The sequence below is a fragment of the Pongo abelii genome, chromosome 7, assembly GCF_028885655.2.
Source record: "Pongo abelii isolate AG06213 chromosome 7, NHGRI_mPonAbe1-v2.0_pri, whole genome shotgun sequence".
Lineage (NCBI taxonomy): Eukaryota > Metazoa > Chordata > Mammalia > Primates > Hominidae > Pongo > Pongo abelii.
Window position 1 is genome coordinate 25,171,818 of NC_071992.2, and position 18,804 is coordinate 25,190,621.

Sequence of the window (18,804 nt, forward strand, 5' to 3'; positions counted from 1 at the left end):
CAGAGGCTCAGGCTGAGGCTGTGGAAAGGATGTGGCCATCAAATCATACACAGGGGGCAAGGAGGGTGTGGTGGGGCAAGGAGGGTGTGGTGGGGGTTTGGGGGGTGGTGGACTGATTGTCGGAGGTGGACATGGCACTGTCTAGGTGTGTCCTGGAGGCACACATATGATGGTGTGGTCACCTCTGTGCTCTTCAGAGGCCCTTGAGGGGACTGAGGAGGCAGGGCCTCCTGAAAGTGCCAGGAAGTCACTCCTAATAGTTCCCACTCCCTCTGGTTGAGGAGGGCTCGGCTCCCAGCATGCATTTCACTCCTCTCACTGAAGGCTCAGTCTTTTGTTCAAATCTCTACCAAGCCTGGGAGGGGTGCACCCAGTGTGGTTTATCCAGCTCTTGTCACGGTGTCCCTTTTATATTGGAGGAGTGTAATCACCTCCTTTCCACAGGAGGTCTCAACAAAGAGGGGAGACCGGGGAGGGGAGAGGGGAAAGAGGGAGGGGAGAGGAGAGGAGACAAAAGGGCATGGTTGGGGGAAAGCTGGTTGGCTCAGCCTCTGCTGCTCCTGCCCGGCTGCCTGGACCTGGCTGACACACCTGGCTGACACACTCTCTGCCCCCACCCCAGAGCCCTTCTCCCTCCTCTGGCTCCCTCTTATCCCTGACTTGGTGACAGCCCACCTGGAACTCACCCCTGCCAAGGTGATGATTACTACGATCGTCACGCTAATCAGATGCTGTCTTGTCTACTCATGCCGAGTCAGCAAACAGTGCACTAAGTACTGAGGTCTTACCTGGCACAGAGCATCAGCCCCTGATAAATGATCGGTCACTTCTCCTATCCCTCCCTCTCCTCTTCCCAGTTGCTATTCCCACCCACTCACGAGATATTAGCTGTTTCCTGAACACAGAAATCACAGAGACCCTTTGATGGATACAGGAAAAAGGAAGAGGAGGAGAAAGAAAAGCGAATCAAGAAGAGACAGGGCACTTGCTCTTTGTCAGAGGCTGGGTCAAGCTTGCCATGGTTGGGCTACTTTACTTGTTCTAGGAAATCAGCCCATTAGGCCAGGCGCAGTGGCTCATGTCTGTAATCCCAGAACTTTGGGAGGCCGAGGCGGGTGGGCCATCTGAGGTCAGGAGTTCAAGACTAGCCTGGCCAACATGGTGAAACCCCATCTCTACTAAAAATACAAAAATTAGCGAGGCGTGGTGGCGGGTGCCTGTAATCCCAGCTACTCGGGAGGCCGAGGCAGGAGAATCGCGTGAACCCAGGAGCCGGAGGTTGCAGTGAACCAAGATCATGCCATTGCACTCCAGCCTGGCAACAAGAGTGAAACTCTGTCTCAAAAAAAAAAAAAAAAAGAAAAAAAGAAAAGAAAAAAAAAAGTCAGCCCATTGAAATGGGGCTGTTACTTTATATGGGAAGATGTTCATCTGCATTTCAGGAATACACTCACACACACACCCCCACACACCCCCACACCCCACACCACCACACCCCACACACCCCCTACACACACCCCACACACCCCCACACTCATACACACCCCTACACACACAGACCCCCCCACACACCCCCACACACTCATACACACCCCCACACAGATCCCCCACACCCACGCACATTCATACACCCCCCCACACACTCATACACCCCCCACACACGTATACACCCCCCCACACACGCATACACACACCCCCACATATATCCCCCCACACTCATATACACCCACGCCCCACACACCCCACATACACACTCATACACACCCCCCCACACCCCCACAAACACACCTCCCCACACTCCTACACACACACCTGCACACACACACACACAGCCCCCACACTCATACACCCCCCCATACCCCCACACACTCATACACACCCCATTCACCCCCCACACACTCACACACAGATACACATCCCTACACACACCCATACACACACCCCCACACTCATACATCCCCCACACACCCCCCCACACACACCCACATCCCCACACACTCAGACACCCCCACACACAGACACCAACACACCCACACTCTACATACCCCCCACACTCATACGCACACACTCATACACCCCCACACACTCATACACACCCCCTCATACACTCCACACACTCATACACACACTCATATACACACACTCATACACCCCATACACTCATACACACCCCACACACACTCATACACACACCCATACACATACACACCCCCCACACATACACATTCATACACACACACCCCACACACATACACACCCCATACACACACCCCCACACACTCATACACCCCCCACACTCATACACACCCTCCACACACTCATACCCCCACATATACCCCCCACACACTCATACACACCCATACACACACCCCACATACACACTCATACACACCCTCCACACCCACATCCCCCCCACACCCACAAACACACCCCCCCACATTCCTACACACACACCCACAGACACCCCCCACATACTCATACCCCACACATACTCATACACACACACACATCCCTACACACACCCCCACACATACTCATACACCCCCCCCACACATACATCCCCACACACACCCACACCCACACATCCCCACACCCCCACACTCATAGACACCCCCCCACACACTCATACACACCCAACACACCCCCCCACAGTCATACACCCCCCCACTCATACACACCCCCACACACTCATACACCCCCCACACACTCATACACACACACATACACCCCCCCACGCACTCATATACACACACTCATACACACACACCCCCACACATACACTCGTACGCACAGACTCATACACACACCCCCACACATACACCCCCACACACATACACACACCCCCACACACACACAGGTGCTGTTTCACATAAGTATAATGTGACTAATGTATAGATGATTTAGGATAATGGCAGGTTTTCTACCTTGGTGGAAGCTTTTTAAAATTGTTATCCTTTCTGTTGCAAAATAAACCAAACATGCTTGCAAATGTGTCGCTGACTGCCTGTGCTTCTCAGAGCTGGGTCACATTTCCAGCTCTCCTTTGGGAACTGTGCAGGGGCACAAGGTCCCTGTCGCACACCCCTTCATCGTCTGCTCCTGTCTTACGCAGCAGACAGCACACCAACAGCCTGTGACAACTGATGCTGGGGTATTCTTCTCCCCCAGGTGGTCCTTCTCTGCAGAGGGCGCTCAGGTCTCAGAGTAAAGCAGCCACAATGGTGATCTCAGCTGAGGCCACCCTTCCTCACTCTGCTGGGGGATCCTGCCTACTCCCTCAACACCCTCCCATCCCCTCCAGGTGCCAAGTAGCCACACCTCGTGCCCCATCCTCACCTCTGGCTTGTAGGCTTTCCGGAATCTCGAGGGTCCGTCAGGGCTGAAGACCTGCCCAGGCACACAACTCACCACAGCCGGCAGCCCATTCTCACACGTGACATTCTTCATGGGGTCCAGTGACACCTGGGGGCCCAGCTTGCAGCTGGAGATGTGGGCCTCTGTGCCGGTGCAGTCCATGGAGAATGGCCAGTAGCGCTGCTTCCTCCGTGAGGCAAACATTCTGCAGACGATGGGAGGGGACAGGTGACCAGGGCATCATGACGCCTACCCCGATTCCTTCTGCAACGAAGCAGAACATGAGAGACTGGGCCCTGCTCCTGGAGCTCAGCCCTGCTTCACAGAGGGTCCCAGCTCAGTCCATTCCGCCAGCATTCACTGAGCACCTGCTAATGCCTGCACCACACTAGGCACTGGGGGACAGAACCCAGAGGGTGGACAAGGCCTCCTGCCCTCAGGCAGCTTCCATTCTAGGAAAGAAAGGACTCACTCAATGTGGTGAAATAATAATAATAAAGCCCAGGAACACAGAATGCACAAAGGTATTTAAAACAGGTGAGATCCCTGGTCCTAGAAAACCCCTCACAGTCTAAGGTAAACCATTTGTTTACCCTAACTCTTCAGATAATTCCAACATAATTTGTTGTCATTCTTTTTTTTTTCTGAGACAGAGTCTCACTCTATTCCCCCAGGCAGAAGTGCAGTGGTGCAATCACTGCAACCTCTGCCTCCCAGATTCAAGTAATTCTGCAGCCTCAGCCTCCTGAGTAGCTGGGACTACAGGTACCCGCCACCACGCCCAGCTAATTTTTGTATTTTTAGTAGAGACGGGGTTTCGCCATGTTGGCCAGGATGGTCTCAAACTCCTGATCTCAAGTGATCTGCCTGCCTCGGCCTCCCAAAGTGCTGGGATTATAGGCATGGGCCACTGTGCCCGGCCTATTGTCATTCTTTAGCTTTATTTTTCTTTGTCAGTGAGCAGTACAAACTGATTGCTAAACTCTCCCAATGATATACAAGATTAAATTTGTATTTCCAATGAGAAACAATGAAAACAGTCTTAAATTACTCCATCTGCTGAATCAAAGTACAATCTGTCTAGCAGTAGAAATTATAATGGTAATGAAACTACTGCTTCCTGCACCCAGGAAGACCAGTGAGGTTGAGGTTGTCTCTGTACCATATCCTAGGGAAGCCCTTAGCCTGTATTGATAGCATGTGCAAAGTGTTCCTTTTTATGTTTTTTTTTAAAGGCAGAATATAGATGCAGGTAATTCAGTTTTTTGTTTTTTTTTTTCTGAAACAGTAACCAACTGACAAGTAATAGATTGGCTACCAAAAAGGATACTGTACCTCAGTTTCTCATGTCCAAAATCAGAAGTAGTAATAGTATCTGCTTCACTAGATTGTTGTGACAGTTTATTTATTTATTTATTTGTTGTTGTTTTTTTTTTTTTTTGAGATAGAGTCTCACTCTGTTGCCCAGGCTGGAGTGCTTTGACGCGATCTCGGCTCACTGCAACCTCCACCTCCCAGGTTCAAGGAATTCTCCTGCTTCAGCCTCCTGCGTAGCTGGGATTACAGGTACCTGCCACCACAGCCGGCTAATTTTGTATTTTTAGTAGAGACAGGGTTTCACCGTGTTGCCAGGCTGCTCTCGAACTCCTGACCTCAGGTAATCTGCCTCGCTCGGCCTCCCAAAGTGTTGGGATTACAGGCATGAGCCACCACGCTGGGCCATAAATCTGCATTTGGAGGTAGTGTCCAAATTTCTGCCAAGTCATATCATTGTAAGGAGACCTTCACAGGAGACACCCTCACCCCATCTGGGTTCCCATGACTCTGGCCCTTTAAGAAGAGGCTAGAACTCTGGAGAGGTTGAGGTCTCCTGGGACCAGGGTGGTCTCGAACTCCTGACCTCTGGTGATCTTTCCACCTCTGCCTCCCAAAGTGCTGGGATTATAGGCATGCGTCAGTGCCTGGCCTGTTGTGACAGTTTAAATGAGTGAATACTTGTCACTTAAAACAGTGCCCAGACATAGGAAAAGCTACATAAGAGTTTGTGAAATAAATAAATAAATAAATAAAACTGTATTTGTTAAAGAAAAAAAAGAAGAGTGAGAGGAGGGAGGCACTCCATGGTTGGAGTGATGAGAGACTTTACGGAAGAGAAGGCTTTAAATTGGGCCCTAAATGATGGTGGGATTTGAAACAAAGGAGGTCCAGGAAGGCCCTGCTACCTGCTCATGCTGACCCAGCTTTTCAGGGCCCATGTGCTTGTCCCTGCACGGCAGGACCCAGTAAGATGCCAGAAGGAGCCAGAGGAGGGGACTCACTGGGCAGGCTGACCCTGAGACAGGGCAGAGGTGAGGTCCCATCCCTGCTGGTCCAGCAGCCCTGGAAGAACCTCCTTTGTCTCAGAGTGAATGGGGTGTGAAGACAGAGGAAGGGCAAATCCTACAGACACAGTTATCATCTCTCCTTAACCCAAATCTGAGACCTGTTACAATTCTAGTGTGCTTGTGAACTCAATGACACGGAATCTTGCTGAGGACTATCCTGGCAAATTCAGGGTGCGTGCTCACCACAGCGGCAGCCCAGAGCAGAGAACTGCTCAGGAGGGCTATTAATAATTCCAGGAACCACTGTCCTCCAGACACACTTCCTGCAAGGCCCCTGCACTTGGAAGCCTACAGCATGTTCCATGACGCCCACACAAGGGGCGGGAGAAGATACTCGGGGGAACACCAGCTGCTTGAGGATTGGTCGGACCTCACCGCCTGCCTTGGCTCAGGAAAACTCCTCTGCTTCCAGCCGTCAGTGAGCGCCACCCTCTCCAGGAACAGATGTCCTGCGTTCTAAATGGAGAGTGCAGAGCCCACAGCAAAGAACTGTCCCCAGCAGCCCGGATCCCTCTGACATCAGCCCCCAGGAATGTGCTGCAGACCCTCTAGCACGTTCAGGCCTCCCAGAGGAGCCCCTCCCCTCCCCTCCTCCATCCCAGTGTTTCACTGGGGACAGGCCTCTGAGCTGCAGACGGAGGCCCTCGGAGGGTGGTAGACAGCCCACCCGGCTCCAGGCCTGGAGACTGGAGGAGTGACTGGAGTGAGTGAGGCAGCCTTGGGTGGAGTGGAGTGGGAAGCCTGCCTGTGAAAGAGGCAGCTAGGCCAATAGCTGGTCTGCAGGAAGAACACGGAGCTGGACTGATTCAACCAAGAGTCCTACCCACCGGCGCTCCCCTTGCCAAGAGTGAAGGCAGATGCAGTGGGATTCTGCCAGCTGCTGAGTACATCTATTTCCATGATGCTTTCCGGAAGTGGGGAAATAGCACAGGATGGGTTTGAGATGGACGTAAGCTAAAAACCCATAAGCCCCCACTTTGATGTTCTGGGTCTCCTAGAATTAGTGTCAGCTCAGAACCAGTGGCCAGTAGTCCAAAAGATCTGATTATTTCCTTTTCTCCAATGCATGCTCATCCTGGTGAAAGGTGTCTTTGGAGAACTGGGAGAAAGCATACAGTATAGATTTCTGGCAGGCTACGAGGGTGCTTCCTTGAGAGTACCCAGCCTTTCCCTCATTCAAGAGCTTCCAGTCTGATAAAACTGGCTCACGTACAGGAATGGATTGAGGGGGTCATGACTCTACTCTGCTTTTATGATTTGGGATAGACTTTTGTTTGCTTGACCTAGAAGTTTTCTGCTTATACAGATTAAGTACGAACTTAGTAGGCTTCCTGTCTATTTCACTTCGAGGAACATCATGATCAACCAGCCAATACCACAGGTCTGCAGCAGTCAGACTCATTGCTGCTTTGACTCCACTGTCCAATAGGGTCAGCACGTCCACCTTGCCTTTGGTAGTACTACAGCCACGGGGCCCCTGCCACCCTGGAGCCAATTACTCCCGTCACATTCGTTACTGGTTCAGTGGCTGCTGTTCCTGCTGTGAGGTCTGGCCTTCAGAGAAGAGTGATCACAGCTCCTCAAGGAGGCTGGAGCTCCTTTCATATATTTATTTCTCACCATCAAGGTGAAAGGCGTGTCTTCAGGAGCTTCCCAGTGTGGGTGAGGAGGTCTTAAAGGTAAGATCCACTCTATCATCCAGCCTCCCTAAGCTTTTGAATTCTGTCCTCTACACACAACAGAGGCAGGGTCAGCATTTCTACTCACTCACTGTGGGCCACACTTTGGTCCACATTTCAGCCAACCAACCAGGCAAACGGCTGGAGGCCTTTTTAACTTCCTGAGCTGTAACATTAAATGCAGAATCTCTGCTTAGAGAGCTCATTTCAATTAAATGATGCCAATATTGGGATCCTACTTTCGGGAGAACAAAATTATGACTACAAAATGCTCCCTCCCAGCACCAGGAATGGGGGCCTGAAGTTTAAGCTTCATTAGCTTCAAGGTACATGGCATTGCACCCCAGCCCTGTGTGGAAGTCAGTGCCACGGCCACACCAATCAGAGAGGAGGCCTTGGTGAGAAGCCACTGACTCTACTTTTGGCAAGCCTGTGGCTGCAGAGACCTCTGGGGTGTGTGCAGGTAACTGGAGGGTATTAGTCCATTTTCACGCTGCTAATAAAGACATACCCGAGCCTGGGTAATTTATAAAGGAAAGAGGTTCAATAAACTCAAGTTTCACATGACCGGGGAAGCCTCACAATCATGGCAGAAGGTGAAGGAGGAACAAAGGCACGTCTTACATGACAGCAGGCTAGAGAGCGTGTGCGGGGAACTGGCCTTTATAAAGCCATCAAGTCTCATGAGACTTATTCACTATCATGAGAACAGCATGGGAAAAACCTACCCCTATGATTCAGTTACCTCCCACTGGGTCCCTCCCATGGCATGTGGGGTTATGGGAGCTACAATTCAAGATGAGATACAGGTGGGGACACAGCCAAACCGTATCACTGGGGGAAGCAGAGGTGCTGAGGAAGAGCTGCAATTGGCGGCCAGGGGGCAGCTCTAAGGCTTCCAAGTGGCCACCAGCCCAGCAGGTTCACAGAGGGAGCCAGTCCAGTAAGGCAGCAGTGGGGCGGGGGGCCCAAGGTGGGGGGCCCTCAGGGGTTAAGCAGGTGAGTTTCTGAGGCTATGAGGTCCTTCAGGGGCCTTGGTGGATACATGGAGATTACTAACTCCACCCCAGACTGAGAATTACTTTGAAAATAATTTCCTGCATAGAGTGGGCAGTGCTGCATGGCGGGAGGGAAGGGGTCCCTTCTTGGGCCTCAGAGGTGTGCTGCCAGCAACAGCAGCCACAGGCTGTAGGAAGAGGGAAAGGGACATGGGAAAGACGCAACTGGAAGCCACTGCTTCAAGGGCCAGGCAGGGTGGTGGTCCTCAGTCTGCCTTCCAGACCTCTGCAGTCCTCAGCCTCTGAGCAGGGCCCATGGATATCCCTAGTCCCAGGCCAGTCCTGCCACAACCCTCAGACTAGCCAGTGCTTCTGAGCTGGCCTTACCCCCGGGAGAAGAGGAGCTGCAGCGGGGCCAGCAGGTGGTGACTGCTGGGTGGTGCTCTCCCCGAAGCAGACCTGGGCTGTCCTACAGGCTCTGCCAGGTGTGGGCTGTGACACCCTGAGTCCACTGCCCTTCAGGCCTCTTCCATGTTCTCTTCCAGGCAGACCCAGGGCTTAGGCCAATGGTCTCTGAGCCTTACCATTCCCTAGGAGTCCTAGCCCTTTGCTGGCAGCTCAGCCCCGACAGCCCACAGAGGCACAGAAAGTCTTCCCAGCACCTTTCTTTTTGGGGCACACGTAGGCCTAACTGTCAACTGAGTCCCAGAGACGAACACAAAATGACAGGGACAAGCTGAGAAGGTTGTGCTTCCCCTCCCGCTCCCCCACTAGCAAGGCCGCCCCACCTCTCCAGCTAGAAGGCTGCAGGAGGGGCTGGTTTCCAGCAGCTTCTGTTCTTCATCTCCCATCCTGCAGAGAGCACCACCCACCACCCCCTCCTTGGATCGCTCTCAGCCTTGGAAGCCTTGTCCTCCCCGTCCTTGAAAGGGCAAAGCCACAAACTCGAGGGTGGGAGGGGCAGGATGGGGTTCCAATCCAGCACGTGATAGGATTACCCAGGGCCCAGCTGCTGAAACTGGCCTGAGATCAACTCCTCAAAAGCCGAGAAGGACTCTGGACTGGCCACGGTTGGGAGATGGCTTCCAAACGCCATCTGAACAAGGCGCGTGCTGTCCAGCTCAGAACAGCAGCCAGGCTGGGGGCACTGGTAGGGCCAGCCAGGTAGGAAGCCTGCCAGGGAGGGGGTTTGCTTTTCTTGGCTCCAACTGGTAAGAAAAGCTGAGAAGGTGTCACCAAGGAAGGAGTTCTCCAAAGTATTCAGAGGTTCTCCAAAGTATTCCTGGAGAACCAGGAGAACCAGTTCTCCAAAGTATTCCTGGAGAACCTGGAGAACCAGTTCTCCAAAGTATTCCTGGTGCCAACAGGAAGGTCTGGGTCATGTCTGGGGACTGGAATCACCATTGTGGCCAGCCTGGGGTGTTGTGTGCTCACCCAAATGGGCAGCTCTGCAGCTGCACTCATCCACCCATGTGAGGGGCTGCAGGCTGGGACAAAACTATGGCCCACCCCGTCCAGGCAGGGCTGGGCCAGGGTCGGGGAGGAATATGTGGTCTGCCCGGCACCCCAGGGAGCTGGTGGGTAGAGCTGAGGCTTCAAGCCAGGTCTCCTGACATGGAAGCCACGTCTTTTCTTTCTCTGATTTGGAAGGAAAGAGACAGTGCTGTGAGTCTGCACTCTCTAAGAGTGTGGACCCTAAAGCTGGACACGGGGGACCTCCAGAGGCCAGGGTGTGCGTGAGGCCTGGATCTGCCCCTTCCTGGTTCTATCACCTTTCTCCAGTTTACTCAACTCTAAAACAGACTCCTGTTTCCCAGTGGTGTTGTGAGGATTAAATGACTGAAAATAGTGCCTGGCACATTATAAGTCTTTGGTAAAGCCAAGCCAGTATTCCTATCATTATTAAGAGGAGGGAGGAACACCCCATGACCAACCAAGTATACCCCAAATATACACCAGCCGTCAGCTTGTTGGGGTGCTGGAATCCTTCCACTAGACACTCCTTAAGTCAAAACGACTCCAGGTTCTGTCCCTGTCTACTTCTTTCCCCTACTGGGAAATATTAACCTTAGAGATCATCACAGCATTGTCAGATTTAACTGGGATTGGATGAAGTGAACTGCATGGACCAGTTTCTCAATTACCTGCTGCAACTTCCAGATTTCTCAGAAGAATCATTTGCCAAGAGCAAGTAAACATTTTTTCTTAAGTTGGTGTTGTCTCTGCCCAGCCTGGCCAGGGTATTGCCCTAGCCTAGCTCATGCAGTCCCTGAGCTGGCCAGCAGCACCCTGAGTTGGGGTTCTCTGGGCTGGGGGCACCTTGCATCTCACTTCTGCAATACGCCTTCCCTCAGGCTACTCTAGGGATTAGGGTCTATCTCCTATAGATGTGTGAATTCCTCAACGGTAAGGATGCCACAGGGCGCCCTTGAACTTGGCGCCTGGCCTGGCCCAGGGGCTCTGTGCAGGCTGCCTGCAGGGACACCAGCTTGCCTGGCCGTGCCTGGCCAAGGAAAGGCCACTGCCAGGGCGGACACTTTTAACTCTTTTAGGCAGGGCGGATACCCTCAAAGCCACCCCCTTTGGTGCAGTCCTCTTACTTGTACACTTTGGCGTTGTATGTCCTCTCCCCAGGGAAGCCGAACATGCCGCAGACCACGCGGGAATTCTTGGCCGTCCAGTGCTTGTCACAGATCTGCTTCCAGGTCTTGCCCTCCTTCACCTCCACGTAGCCCTCCGTCACTGGGGTGCGCTTGCGGTAGGTTGAGAGGATGGCTCGAATCCGAATGTCCTCCACCTGGATATTCAGGTTCTGAGAAGAAAGGGCGTGGAAGGAGAGGGTTACCCTTCTGGCCTGGCCGCAGAGACACCAGGCAACCAGTACTTCTTTAGTGACTACGGGCTGGGCCTGCCTGTGCCCTCGGGCCCTGCAGTGAGCTCTGGGCACCCCGGAGGGGCACACGGCCCAAGCTGCAGTTAGAAAGCGCTATGCATGGGAGATAGTGAGGCTGAAAGGACCCAACAGGGAGTGGGGCAACCCGGAACAGTCAGAAAAGACTCAGAGACCCCATGGGCTTCTCCTACATCGGAACCTAAGATCTTGGAGAGCAAAAGGCAGCAGCCTCCTCCTGCACAGGCCTCGAAGTAAATGCACGGGACAGAAAGTGTTCTTTCAATGTGGATTTTGCATTTCACCCCAAAGTACATGTGTATGTGCCTGTGAGTGTGTCTGTGTGTGTCTCCCTGATTCATCTTTCAGTAAAACTTGAGTTTCAGACAGAGGACCCCCAGATGTCCTGAAGCGGGTGGTGCCACCCTGCAGACTACCTCATACCCCAGGGGTGGGCATTCCTCTGTTCAAAAATCCTTAGAGAGGCCTGAGAGAAGGAGCAGGGCTTAGAGAGAAAGGAAGCAGAGATTCCTGGTATTGAGCGTGCTGTGTGCAGAGACCCACACCTGCCTGGCAGGGATCAGGGAGGTAGGGTTGGGTACAACTATCTGGCTGCAGCAAGGAAAGGAGAGACTGCAAACACTTTAAGCCCCTCGGAGAGTTCCCTTCCCACACCCACCCCACCCATCTATCTGTGGAGTAAAGGACAGGGGCTGGGGTCAGGGTTGGAAAGATTCATTGGCAGGGTCCTTTGGGAGGAAGTGGAGGAGGGCTGGAGGGGCATGGGCGGGAGGAAGGCGCCTGCCTCCCTGCCATGTGGGCGCTCCTCCTTCCTCGACGTGGAGCTGGAATGTCCCTGTACCACCTAGACCTGAGTCCCGGGGATCTGGCAGGAGAGGGGGCCTCAAGAGGCCAAGCTAGATGACAGGAGAAGAGGTTCCCTGGAGTTACAGTGGCACTTTTTAATGCCTTTCTAAGACATGCCATAACAGGCTCCAAACTTCACAGAAGCTCCCGCCTGAATCACTCATGGCCAGCCATCACCAGCTCTTGCAACAGTCCCTGACTGAGTCCCTGCCTCCGTCTGTCTGCCACAGGGCCAGCCACCAAAGAGCCTCTTTTTTCTTTTTCTATTTTTTTTTTTTTTTTTTTGAGACGGAGTCTCGCTCTGTTGCCCGGGCTGGAGTGCAGTGGCATGATCTCAGCTTACTACAAGCTCCAAGCTCCACCTCCCGGGTCCATGCCATTCTCCTGTCTCAGCCTCCCGAGTAGCTGGGACTACAGGCGCACGCTGCCACGCCCAGCCAATTGTTTGTATTTTTAGTAGAGATGGGGTTTCACCATGTTGGCCAGGATGGTCTTGATTTCCTGACCTCGTGATCAGCCCGCCTCGGCCTCCCAAAGGGCTGGGATTACAGGCATGAGCCACCGTGCCCGGCCTTTTTTTTTCCTTTAATTAATTAATCCTTATTCTTTTTTGAGGCAGGGTCTCACTCTGTTGCCCAGGCTGGAGTGCAGTGGTGTGATCAGGGCTCACTGCAGTCTCCATATCCTGGGCTCAAGCGATCGTCCTGTTTCAGTCTCCCAAGTAGCTGGGAGTACAGGTGTGCACCACCACGCCCAGCTAATTTTAAAATATATTCAGAGATGAGGTCTCACTATGTTGCCTGAGCTCGTTTCGAACTCCTGGCCTCAAGGCATCCTCCCACCTCGGCCTCCCAAAGTGCTGGAATTACAGGTATGAGGCACTGCAGCCGGCTCTTTCTAAAACACAGATCTAACCTTGTCCCTTGACTAGCTTCTCTTTGTCTGTGTAATACCCTAATATTGAGCAAGATGCTCTCAGCCATTCAGGACTGATTCCACCTATGCCTCCAGCCCCCTCACTGTCCCCAGCTTCACATGGATCCGCAAACACCATGAATTGCGGCATATAATAGCAACAGCTACCGCAAAGCATGCACCAGGTGCTCAGCCCTATGTGAAGTGTCTTCCTTGCATTCTCCTACTTAACCCTCGCACACTGTAATGAGGTGGTTGATCACTATTGCCATCCCTACCTTACAGATGAGAATACCAGCTGACTCCAGTTCCCTCCCCAGGGCCACCCTGAAGTGCAGTGGAAGACACACACACTGTGAGTGGGCCAGGGACTGGGAGGTGGGGCTGGTCCAAGCGGGGCTGGAAGGCAGGAGGAACCCAGCACCCCAACTGCCCCGGCCCTGTCCAGCCGAGATGCAAATGAAGCACGAGTTTGAACAGAACCATTCTTTGGGTGCCCAGGGATTCATGTCTCCTCGCCATGGGCTTCAGGGTCCACAGCCAGGCCCTGCTCTCAGGTCCTGCAAGGCGGTGGAAAGTACGTGGGCCTGGAGTGATGGCACTTGGCTCCGTTTCCTTTCCACCACAGCAGAAGGAATGCTGCCAGGGGCAGGATTATGCCTTCCAGCCTGGATCCTGGATCCTTTACAGCCCTCATTCAGGCCGCAGGACCCGTGCCACCAAGACACATGGACAGGGGTGAGCCAAGAAAGGGCCTGAGGTCTAAACCCAGCCCACAAGCCGGCCGTCTTCTGTCTCTTCCCACCTCGGGAGGCCGGGCTGGAATTCCAGTGTGTAACTGTCATGCCCAGAAGGAAAGTTACTGCCTAGCATCAAGCCTGCACTTCACGAGGCAGGCGGCCCGGGCTGACCTTCAGTTCACAGATCCTTTCCCCTGCGTTGGGCAGCAGTGCAGGCTCCCTGCAGGGAAGGTGTGACCCCCAGCACCTGGCCGCCACAGGAGGAGGAAGAAGGCCCGGCTGGAGGAGCTCAGCAGACCCCGCTGGAAAGAGCTACACGGGCCTGAGGCCAGGGCACACCAACCCAAATGCCAAGGGAGCTTGCACTCATTCCTGTGATGATACGGGACAGGCTCCCCCGCTGAATATAGGTGGTGGGGAGAGCCCCGGGGGCTCCACGGTGAAGGCAATGCAGCCTGGAGAAGAGAAAGGGCTAGCGCCAGGGGTCATTATCCTCATTCTTCCACCGACTCACTGCACACGTGTTTATGCATCTCTGTGTATGTGCATGGTGGTGTGTGCTTGATGGTCTGTGTGTGTGTGGTGTGTATCTCTGTGTCTGTGTGTGTGTATGGTGGTGTGTGCTTGATGGTCTGTGTGTGTGTGGTGTGTATCTCTGTGTCTGTGTGTGTGTATGGTGGTGTGTGCCTGATGGTCTGTGTGTGGCGTGTATCTCTATGTCTCTGTGTGTGCACGGGGGTATATGCATGATGGTGTGTTTCTGAGTGTCTGCATGTCCATGTGTCATATGAGCCCCTGTATATGTCTCTGTGTGTGTGTCTCTGGGATTGTGTGTCTGTGTGCATGATGATGTATGCATGACAGGGTTGTGTGTGTGTGCCTGTGTGTCATGTGGGTCTCTGCGTACTCTCTGTGTGTATGTGTCTATGTCACATGGGTCTCTGTATATATAAAGTGTGCATCTGTTTGTGTGTCTTGTGGTGGAGGAAATTCTGAAAGGATCTTATTCCTTGCAAGGCCTTAGGAAAACAGTTAGGACACGCTTCGTACTCATTCCTTCAAACTGGACCATCTTCTCTTCTTCTCCCTCCAAAGAACCAAAGCCTTTCCAGTCTTTAAGGCTCAAATTCACCTTATTCATTCATTTAACAAAATGCAGTCTCTGCCCTCCTTGGGCCTTGCTGGGCTTCCTCCTTACACCCCAACCACAGCGCCCTGCCTCAGCTTTGAATAATGACAGCTATGGGCATCATTTATCAAACACCAATTAATTGCAGGCTAGGTTCCATACAGAAAACTTTACATCCACTCCATTATTCAATCCCCACGGCAGCTTTCAAGATGGCTCACGGTCCACCTGTTTAGAGGTAAAAACATGATAAATCTTAGCAAGCTTTTGGAAGTTATCCAAGTTCACACAGCCAATAAGTAGGTAAACAAGTACGCAAATCGAGTTCTGACTCCAAACGCGTGCTAAAGGCTCACAATGACCACTGGTCTCTGAGCAGTCCTCATCTCATGCCTGTGTCCAGTACATTGCCTGGTACTGAGGGTGACACACCCAGAGCAGGGCCTGGGGCTCAGAATTCTGGGTGTCCCCTTCAACCAGCTGAAGGGTGCTGGTGCTGTGCACATTGGAAGCCCAGCATCCCACGTTGAGGGGCAGTGAGTCAGACTGGATTGTGTACGTGAGGGGAGAGCTGGGCTCCCGGCATTCTTGTCTTCAGGCCAGCGGGAGGAGGCAGGGAAGCCCTCTGGGGCACACATTCGGTGCTCACACTAGCTAACCAGCTCACGGAGACTGAGTTAGACCTCTTAGAAAACACACACACACACATAACCTCTCTCTTTACTTCACTGCTGTGGAATCCCTTCCATAACCACAAGTGTTAGGATATATTTTGCCCCAGGAGTTCAGCCCCAAAAGTGAAGAGAAAGTGTGAAATATTAAAATATACCCACATTTTTTTTTCTTTTTAAAATGAAAGGCACTCTAGACTTGCTAGTTTAAAATTCAGCCCCGGCCGGGCGCAGTGGCTCATGCCTGTAATCCCAGCACTTTGGGAGGCTGAGGCAGGCAGATCACGAGGTCAGGAGATCGGGACCATCTTGGTTAACACGGTGAAACCCTGTCTCTACTAAAAATACAAAAAATTAGCCAGGCGTGGTGGCGGGTGCCTGTAGTCCCAGCTACTCGGGAGGCTGAGGCAGGAGAATGGCGTGAACCTGGGAGGCGGAGGTTGCAGTGAGCTGAGACCACGCTACTGCACTCCAGCCTGGGTGACAAAGTGAGACTCTGTCTCAAAAATAAAATAACATAAAATAAAATAAAATAACATAAAATAAAATAAAATAAAATAACATAAAATAAAATAAAATAACAAAATAACATAAAATAAAATAAAATAACATGACATGACATGACATGAAATGAAATAAAATAAAATAAAATTCAGCCCCAAATGCCAGAAGCTGGTCAAGCACCCTGCACATATTAAAATTCAAGCTAAAACCTGATGCTATCCCTCTTGCCAGAGACAACAGTGCACCCAGGCCTCCAGAAAGCTTCCCTCCAAGAAAGACACAAACTCCGGGATGTGTGGTCCTCAGAGCTCATCACATCCTCCGGCAGGGCTTGAGGCTCTGGGAGTGATTTGCACCCGTTCCTAGAAGGGAAAACCAAGGCATGGCCAGGCAAGGGACTTGTCACGTCAGCCGGAGAGGAAGGGAGCTCTGAGCTCTGACTCTCAGGTTTATGCCTGAATCACATTTCACATTTGCAGCATCTGTCCATGACTTGCAAATTCCAGAATGTGATAGTCTGGGGCTGTCGCCAATGAGGAAAAATCACCCATTTTGAAAGTCTAGCTGGAAGTTGCATCAGGGAAAGGTACAAGGAGAAGCAAGTCAAGCAAGCCAGCCTACATGAATCCACATCACAGTCGCTCTAAACTCTCAGCACCAGGCACGTTGGCAAAGCTGGGTCTTCGCTCAGTGGTCGTTCTCCTTCCCCCTGTTCTAGAAGTCATAATTTAATATCAGCTCAGACTTTCTGACCTGAGAAGTCATCCTGGGGGTGAGGAGGGGTGGCAGGACAATGCTGGGAAGACATAACATCATGCCAACATCTCAACGAGAATGCATGAGTGTCAACTCTAGCCAGCCTCTGCTCACCTCGCATGCAGCCTCCCACAACCACCAGCAAGTTCCTGCATCTTCCTCTCAGAGCCTGCAGCTTTCTTACTGTGGCTATTTAAAAACAAAACAGGGCCGGGTGTGGTGACTCACGTCTCTAATCCCAGGACTTTGGGAGGCCGAGGTGAGCAGATCACTTGAGGTCAGGAGTTCAAGACCAGCCTGGCCAACATGGTGAGTCCCTATCTCTACTAAACACACACACACACACACACACACACACACACACACACACACACAATAGCCGGGTACGGTGGTGCATGCCTGTAATCCCAGCGACTCAGGAGGCTGAGGCAGGAGAATCACTTGAATCTGGGAGGTGGGGGTTGCAGTGAGCCGAGATTGCGCCACTACACTCCAGCTGAGGTGACAGAGCAAGACTCTATCTCAAAAATAAATAAATAAATAGGTGGGGCACGGTGGCTCATGCCTGTGAACCCAGCACTTTGGGAGGCCGAGGTGGGCAGATTATTTGAGGTCAGGAGTTCGAGACCAGCCTGATCAACATGGTGAAACCTTGCCTCTACTAGAAATACAAAAAAAAATTAGCCGGGCATCTGTAATCCCAGCTACTCGAGAGGCTGAGGCAGGAGAATCGCTTGAACTCGGGAGGCAGAGTTTGCAGTGAGCTAAGATTGCACCATTGCACTCCAGCCTGGGCAAAAGACTGAGATTCCGTTTCAAAAAAATATAAATAAATAAATAATAAACAAATAAGAAATAAACAAAACAGGCTGGGTGTGGTGGCTCACATTTATAATCCTCGTGCTTTGATTGAGAAGCTGAGGCAGGAGGATGGCTTGAGGCCAGGAGTCCAAGACCAGCCTAGGCAACAGAATGAGACCTCATTTCTAAAAAAAAAAAGTTAAAAAATTAGCTGGGCACCAGCGATCCCATTACTGGGTATATACCCAAAGGATTATAAATCATGCTACTATAAAGACACATGCACATGTATGTTTATTGCAGCACTATTCACAATAGCAAAGACTTGGAACCAACCCAAATGTCCAACAATGATAGACTAGATTAAGAAAATGCGGCACATATGCCCTAGAACTTAAAGTATAATTAAAAAAAAAAAAAGAAAATGTGGCACATATACACCATGGAATACTGTGCAGCCGTAAAAAAAGATGAGTTCATGTCCTTTGCAGGGACATGGATGAAGATGGAAACCATCACTCTGAGCAAACTATCACAAGGACAGAAAACGAAACACCACATGTTCTCACTCATAGGTGGGAATTGAACAATGAGAACACTTGGACACAGGGAGGGGAACATCACACACCGGCGCCTGTCGTGGGGTGGCGGGGGGGGAGGGATAGCACTGGGAGAAATACCTAATGTAAATGATGGGTTGATGGGTGCAGCGGGCCAGCATGGCACATGTATACCTATGTAACGGACCTGCACATTGTGCACATGTACCCTAGAACTTAAAGTATAGTAACAACAAAAAAAAAATTAGCTGGGCATGGTGGCACCTGCCCATAGTCCTCGCTCCTAGGAGGCTGAGGTGGGAGAATCACTTGAGCCCAGGAGTTTGAGGCTGCAGTGAACTAGGATTGTGCCACTGTACTCCAGCCTGGGTGACAGAGCGAGATCTTCTCTCTAAGAAACAAAACAAAACAAAACAGTGGCCTTGGCCAGGCGCAGTGGCTCACGCCTGTAATCCTAGCACTTTGGGAGGCTGAGGCGGGTGGATCACGAGGCCAGGAGATCGAGACCATCCCTGCTAACACGGTGAAACCCTGTCTCTACTAAAAATACAAAAAA

At 51.9% G+C, this 18,804-nt stretch overlaps 1 protein-coding gene across 2 annotated transcripts in view; it reads right to left on the bottom strand.

Moving 5' to 3' along the window:
• The window catches only part of LOXL2 (lysyl oxidase like 2), a 104,705-nt gene that overhangs the window by 30,585 nt on the left and 55,316 nt on the right, over positions 1-18,804 (bottom strand). For both annotated transcript variants that reach the window (XM_024251416.3, XM_063726590.1), the window contains exons 4-5: positions 11,016-11,227; positions 3,337-3,559 (exon numbers count right to left, since the gene is read on the bottom strand). In XM_024251416.3, coding sequence (XP_024107184.1) covers positions 3,337-3,559; positions 11,016-11,227 — 435 coding nt within the window. The remainder of the gene's footprint in view (positions 1-3,336; positions 3,560-11,015; positions 11,228-18,804) is intronic.